Source organism: Coregonus lavaretus, assembly GCF_964263955.1.
Source record: "Coregonus lavaretus genome assembly, chromosome: 28".
NCBI classification, from domain to species: domain Eukaryota; kingdom Metazoa; phylum Chordata; class Actinopteri; order Salmoniformes; family Salmonidae; genus Coregonus; species Coregonus lavaretus.
Window position 1 is genome coordinate 22,562,946 of NC_140015.1, and position 7,681 is coordinate 22,570,626.

The 7,681-nt window shown below is 41.5% G+C and overlaps 1 protein-coding gene across 2 annotated transcripts in view; it reads left to right on the forward strand.

Moving 5' to 3' along the window:
• The window catches only part of LOC311104418 (transmembrane protein 104-like), a 77,289-nt gene extending 70,667 nt beyond the window's left edge, over positions 1–6,622 (forward strand). For both annotated transcript variants that reach the window (XM_084146248.1, XM_084146249.1), the window contains one exon: positions 1,455–6,622. In XM_084146248.1, coding sequence (XP_084002374.1) covers positions 1,455–2,218 — 764 coding nt within the window. In that variant the 3' untranslated portion in view covers positions 2,219–6,622. The remainder of the gene's footprint in view (positions 1–1,454) is intronic.
• Positions 6,623–7,681: the final 1,059 nt, after the last annotated feature.

Consider the following 7,681-nt stretch of genomic DNA (forward strand, 5'->3'; position numbering starts at 1 on the left):
CTCAGGCCCTATCTAAAGAACCAATCCATCCTCCCCCCTGACACTGATGGGTTGCCTCTCCTGGCAATTGGGCCCAGATGGATGCTGAGATACTGCTGGCAAGTACAAGAGAGCTTTGCCTCTACTCTAACCTGCACAGCTACACAGGGGTGTGTGGGTGTGTTTTGAAGTGGGATACTAGTGGTGCGGTGGAGGGGGGTGAGGAGTGACGCAATGTGCATGCTGAACGTCACCCAGTGGGGTGGACAGGCAGGACTCTGAGCCTTTAACAGGACTGGCATCCATGCTTAAAGCTTTCATTTAGTAACGCCCAGCCCAACATCCAGAGAGGCAGTCGCACCAATCGATTTGGCCACGGCCTTTGCGCAAACAGTAGGAGGTGGAGACTCTGATGCCTTTGTAGCACCCAGCCTCCAACCTCTGCTGACTTTGGGTTGGATGAACTGAGAGAGAGCCTCCACATACTGTATATAATCCATAGCATAGCATTCCTATAGGCTGTAGTTTTTGCCTGCGGGATAGTTTCTGGGTCATTAAGTGGTTTCAGTATTATCCTCATGAGGCATAAAGCCTCCTGCCCTTTGATGGGGTGAGGTTAGTTCATAACTAGATGGACTGCATATTGTTTCTGCATTCAGCTGACTGGTGCTGGCTGGCTTGTGTTTCTACCTGGATGGCCATGCTCAGACAGCGGGTGGGGCATTAGCAGCATGGAGGACTGAGGAGGAAGCTGAGTTATGTGTCCGTCCTGGCCAGCTCAGCACTCTCCCACAGCCCATTAGGGCCTAAACGATCTTGCCTTGTCAGCATTAATCGCTTTCAGATTAGCAATGGTAGAAGGCTTGCCCTTTAAAAGGTATTTATTAAAACAGTGGTGCTATAATGAAGGGTGGGGTGGATTAGGGGAGGGCCACATAAAGGGATCGTTCCAGGGGTTTGGCCCTAATCTGACCTCTGGGATGATGCAATATCTGAACCCATCAAAAGCATTCAGGGGTAAAGCAGCGTGTAGCTTTGCCTAGAAATTGAATGTCATAAAAATGTTATTCTTAAATGCCTCATCATGTCATTTCTTTACTCGGCCAATCCTATGACAGTTGTCATGACATGATGTAGGCATATTATAGACTTGGCCAATATTTAGCTTACAATTTAATTAACATTTTAGATTGAATATTATACTTTACCCAAGTAAAATATGGGTTTGGTTTGGTCTAGATTGTCAAATGAAAGGACATTTGAGCTTTCTTTTAACATAAAAGCTACACTTTCAACTCCTCCTAGTAGATAGCCTCAAGGGATCATTGATTTAAACTGCATTAGGCTTTAACAGACCCTCTGTGGGAGCTGATGTTACCTTTGAAATGTTGCACACACACACTACTTGTTTGTTGCACACACACACTACACATTTCTTAACTCCAGTACCCGCTGTTTTCCCCTGTGTCTTTCAGCGTTCACCATGATGATCATCCTGGCTCTGATCCGTATTGGTAAAGGCCGGGGCGAAGGCCACCCCCGTATGGCCCAGATCTCTGGGGTGCCAAACCTGTTTGGAGTGTGTGTCTACTCCTTCATGTGCCAGCACTCCCTGCCCTCCCTGGTGACGCCCATCTCTGATAAGAGGCGTGTGGGAACCCTGGTGGTGTGTGACTATGTCCTCATCCTTGGCTTCTACGGCCTGCTCTCCTTCACAGCCATCTTCTGCTTCGACAGCTCCCTGCTGCACGACATGTACACCCTCAACTTCACTGACAACTGTGACGTGCTGGACATCGCCGCGCTGCGCTACTTCCTGGGCCTCTTCCCCGTCTTCACCATCAGCACCAACTTCCCCATCATCGCAGTCACGCTGCGCAACAACTGGAAGACCCTCTTCCACCGCGACGGGGGCACCTACCCCTGGGTGGTGGACCGCATCGTCTTCCCCCTCATCACCCTGGTGCCGCCCATCATCGTGGCCTTCTGCACCCACAACCTGGAGTCCCTGGTGGGCATCACGGGCGCCTACGCTGGCACGGGCATTCAGTACGTCATCCCCGCCCTGCTGGTGTACTTCGGCCGGCGCCACCTGGAGCCCATGCTGGGCACGGACGAGGTCAACAAGCACCAGTCCCCGTTCCGCCACACTTTCTGGGTGTGGTTCGTAGTGGTGTGGGCTACCTTCTGCCTCATGTTTGTCACAGCCAACATCATCCTGGAGGACACCAAGAAATGAGGACACTGACTGACTGTGAAACACGGGTTTCTCTGTGTGGGTGTCTTGTATTTCTACGTTTTCTCTATCTGAGGCCTTACAGAACTTGGTACAGTTCGGACGGTGTGCCTTTTTATGCCGCTCTTGTAGCATGGGAAACCCTTGTAATTAAAGCGGTAATCAGCAGTTGAAACAATTATAAAGTATTTTCCCCGCCCCTGTTTCGGTAAAAAGCTTGAGGATGGGGCCATTGTGTAAATGTAAACCGTAGACAGAGCTATGCATGCAAGGACTAGCCATCCAGATATCCAAATGATCGTTTTAACCATGTTTTGAGGATATATAGTGTTTATTTACATTTACTTTGTTTACAAACAGAGTACAACAAGCTTATATTCTAGGTTCTGATGGGGTTTGAGAGTTGAACTAAGCGGATGAGGCATTTATAAGTTCTATTCTTCAAGAATCAATAGGTACATATCATTCATTTATAAGTCCAAAAATAAATGTATCAACTGCAGATCACCCCTTTTAAGAGTAATCTATAACATTTGTGGAAAGGGACCAAATATCTAGTGATTGTAGTCCGGTATGAAAGCTGCTACCGTATGTAGCAACAAAAGGAAAAGGAAAAGGACCTGGTTCACTCTGTTCCAGTGTCCCTCTGTATAAAAATACAAGCTGGACAATCAAAGACCGTATTAGCAAGGCATTGCACTACACAACAGCACTGTTTAAAAAAAAGCATATACAAAGAGCTGGTCAACGAGACAGCGAATGGTAGCCGTTTGTCTTTTTGTCCCTTGTTTCCAAATGCCTCATTAAATCCCAAATAACAACTGAGGGAAGGAAGGAAGGATAGAGCAGGGAGGAGTCAGTGTTCCTCTGGACCTTCAGAAACAGTGTTCTAGCTAAACATGGCTAAAGACAGAATATGCTAAAACTATCGAGAGAGCTCAGTGGAGGAAAAAAAAAAAAACTCAACGCTCCTGTTGCAGTCTCTCGATGCGGCTTTAAAATGAACTTGGCATGGTAAAAAAGAAAAGCGTGCTAAATGAATCGGCGATAATCAGTTTATTATGGCTGGCATTTTTACATTCCTCACTGGTGGATCTAGTTCTCTTCATCTTCCCTGTGAACAAGGAACCTTTGTCCATGACAGATCCCTGACTGATGGGCTTGTGGAAGAGCTCAGTCTCTGGTCATCAGGAGACAGATCTGGAGTTCAGACTCTGTACACATACCACCCTTATGTTTTACTGTTCACCACCAAATCATCAGCCCTTCATCAGCTCCATGTCAGCACCTGACTGCTCTTTGTTGAACTTTGACCCCAGAAAATTATCAATGGACACAGGAAGGTTTATCTTGGCTACATCATCAGGAGCTAACTGTGCCCACTAAGACGCCTCTACGGTAGTCTCAATATATCTCTTTTTGCAATCACTGGTTTTTGCAATCACCATCTGTCTCATGCTCAATCGTAACGAGAATTTCTCAGCTGGCTGATTTGTTGTCAGCTTTTTACTTAAGGTTTTATTACAGTTTCCTGGTAGCTCAGTTTGATCGACTAATTTGATTTTACTTCCAGGCATGTGGGAACAGCCTCTTCGCCCCGAGCTCTGCTCATGCTAATGTCCACCTTTATACGCTTCTGTCTCCTCATTGTCATGTCCTCTGGTTCTACACTCATATATATATATATATATATATATATATATATATCTGCTCTATAGCATCAAGTCATCAAGTTTGGAGCCCAACTACAGGAGTCCTACCTTGGTGAAGCTTCAACAGTATTGTTGTTGGGGAATGTAAATGTTTTGTGGTGTAGGGTTCCATACTACACGGTCACATTTAGAACAGTGTTTATCTTTTAGTATGTAAGTGGTTGTAGCACAGTAATAGCTAAAGTGTATCGTTAGCTGCCTGTCATGAGCACACTCCTGGTCAAAAAGGGGAATACTTATTACCATTCACGGTTTGCACCTGCAACATTGCACAAGTTTGCACATAATTGCCTTAAATTTTACCTTTTGTGTGTTTAACATAGACTTTTGCAAACGGTTTATCATGAAGATGTTTATAAGGGTTGATTATAAGGGTAGATAAGTATGGTATTTATCTAATATTAATCTAACAGTCTTCAATGATATTCTTAACCCATCAATATATACAGCATGACACTATTTAAAAGGCATTAGACTAGTAGTCATGTATTGTAGCATATTGATGGCAGTACGGTATTGTTGAGGACTATTGAATGAGATACCTCTGCATGTTGTTGGTGTTGTGTGCAGTGAAACTGTGTTAGGACAGAAAATAAAGAGTGCTGACTATTTCTGTAACACTGCTTCTCTCAATCTTGTGTTCCTTCTCTTCAATATTGGGTTCCTTCTGGTAATTATAGTATACATCAGTGGAGGCTGGTGGGAGGAGCTATAGGAAGACGGGCTCATTGTAATGGCATAAAAGGAACAGAGTCAAACATGGTTTCCACATGTTTGATACCGTTCCATTCCAGCCATTACAATGAGTCCGTCCTCCTATAGCTCCTCCCACCAGCCTCCAGTGGTATGCATTACATTTCTGCATGCAGCTCCTTCCAACATTCTGCAGCCAGTAGTCAGTTGTTCCTTTAAGGCTCCCACATTGTGATGGTGAATGTTGCTCTTCTTCTTTATCCTCTCCTTCTTTTCAATACAAATGTGCAATATGTTTTGAACTGGGTTGGGGAAGTAAGATTTCAAGCGAATATTAACTGTTTCTGACAGTGTGTGTTTGTCTGTGTGTGTCAGTGTATGTGTCACTTTGAAAAGAGTTTAAATGTGTATGTCTGATGAATCTTGTTTGGAGTTGTGAAATATGCCTTTTTCCCGGGGTTATTGTTTCCATTGATTTGTTGACTGTGTTGTTTTTCCTGGCTCGTCTTTGTTTTAAGCAGCCTGTCAAATACGATCTGCATGTAAGCCACTTCATTTAACTGACAACCAATATCTCCTCAAAATAAACTGGGAAATCCTTGTCTTCTAAAGTGTGGGTTCGCCTCTTGTCTTTGTGACTTTGAGACAATTTTGCGATATTAAAGGAGCTATATGTAATATTAACATTGTAATTTCAGAACATTTCCTTAATATATCAACATTAATAGTGGAATGATGATAGTTTTTCACTATTTTTTTCCTAAATGTTTTTATTGGGCCCACACAAAATTGCATTCTAATGGTGCAGCCTTCTTATTGGCCAACAAAAGACAGACCTGCTGTTGTCAAATTAGTTCTGAGCGATTTTTTGAGGTTGGTTCAGTTTTCGATACTTAAAAAAAAACATTAAATGCACTGCATTATGACTGACCATTACTGCTTATCACTTATTAACCATTTACAACCATTTATTCACATTCCTTTACTTTAATAACATTTCAGTCATGTATATTACATTAGTTTTATTTGGTTACTTTATTGTTTAATTCCAAGTCATATCATCTATATAGAGCTGCTGCTTATGCTGTCTGACAAAATCACTATTTTTAGTAATTCTTCAAAGTAAATAAGGCACTTTCATGAATAGCAACTATCAATCACTTAGATCATGTATTTTCAGGTAGAGATGCCTCGCGAAGCAACTGCTCGCTATCCCTCTCATCGCAAATTTTTATTTATTCTCTCAGTCTCCGGACAAGTAGGCGCACAATGGATTATGGTCATTGTAGTTTAGTGCAGAAAACGTGGTAATTAACTATGTAGAATATTGGCCTGTTGGAAACTACAACTCCTTACTACATCGCACAGTTTGGGCTTGATCTGATTTATCTCTAGAGAAATTGCAGTAAGAAAATGCACATTGAGCTCACAGAATAAAACTGAAAGAAATGAAATTAAAATAATTGAACAAAGGTTGGTTAATAAGTTGTTTAAAAACTGAAAGATAACCGACATTTCGGGTAATCGCTCAGCACTATGTCTAATTGACTGAGGCTAGCAAATCTCTTATTCAACAACGGACAAGTCAATTTGACAACGATATTTGCTGGCCCCAGTCAATTTGACAACCAGAGACAGTTCGTTGTTGAGTTGTTACATTTAGTACATTTAGTTTTACCCCATATGTAACTCTGTGTTGTTGTTTTTATCGCACTGCTTTGCTTTATCTTGGCCAGGTCGCAGTTGTAAATGAGAACATGTTCTCAACTGGCTTACCTGGTTAAATAAAGGTGAAATAAAAATAAAAAGTAAAATAATTCACTGTGTTCATTGCTTTTCATAATGGTTTTCAATGATTTTGCCTGTATGTGAATTAAATCAATGCTCTGTCTAAATGTTTTCAGTTGTACGATTCCTATGTTTCTGTTTCACAAAGGAAATAAAAGCGTTTTGTTTGTCTGGACCTTTTGAACCTTAATTAAAGAACATATCTTTGAAATGAGCTCTTTGATGGTGAAGTTCTGTTCTCAATAAACATTCATTTGTACTTACATTTCACTTCCTGTTTCAAAAGACCAATAATGTTCCGTTAGAAACCCTTTGATGATGATGGTTTGAAACATTTCCAATTTGAAAGGCCTGGTTTTGACAAAATTAAACTGTCAAACTATCCCTCACAATGCTATTAAGCAGTTCATCCATTTACTTTTTCATATTCAGATCACTGTTTAGAATGCATGAATCACTTGTTAAATGTGTTTTTGCTGTAACTGTTGTCATTTTTATCACTGTCATCTATTTCCTGTCATGTGGCTTTATGTGGCGTTTGGGAAGACGGCGTCATTGGACGGTGTGTGTGCTCTCCAGGCTCCTGGCATCACTTAATGTATTTTTATTTTTATTATCCCCCCACTCCCTGTCTCGCGTGAAGATCCTCAATAGTTTTTTGTCAGTGACATAACAGATCCCTCTTTTTATGGTCATAATAAACCTTCCTGCTGAATTTAAATCTTGACAGGGCTGCGACAGTGTAATTTAATTCACCCTCTGGCCTTTTATGTACAGTGCCTTCAGAAAGTATTCACGCCCCTTGACTTTTTCCACATTTTGTGTTACAGCCTCAATTTTAAATGGATTAAAATTAAAAACACACAATACCCCATAATGTAAGAATGGAATTATGTTTATTTACATTTTTACAAATGAATTAATAAATGAAAAGCTGAAATGTCTTGAGTCAGTATTCAACCCCTTTGTTATGGCAAGCCTAAATAAGTTCAGGAGAAAAATGTTGCTTAAGTCACATAAGTAGCAAAAATAGTGTTTAGTACTGTTTAATATGATTTTTTGAATGACTACCTCATCTCTGGACCCCACACACAATTGTCTGTAAGGTCCCTCAGTCGAGCAGTGAATTTCAAACACAGATTCAACCACAAAGACCATGGAGGTTTTCCAATGCCTTGCAAAGAAGGGCACCTATTGGTAGATAGCAGACATTGATTATACCTTTGAGCATAGTGAAGGTATTAATTATACTTTGGATGGTGTCTCAATACAC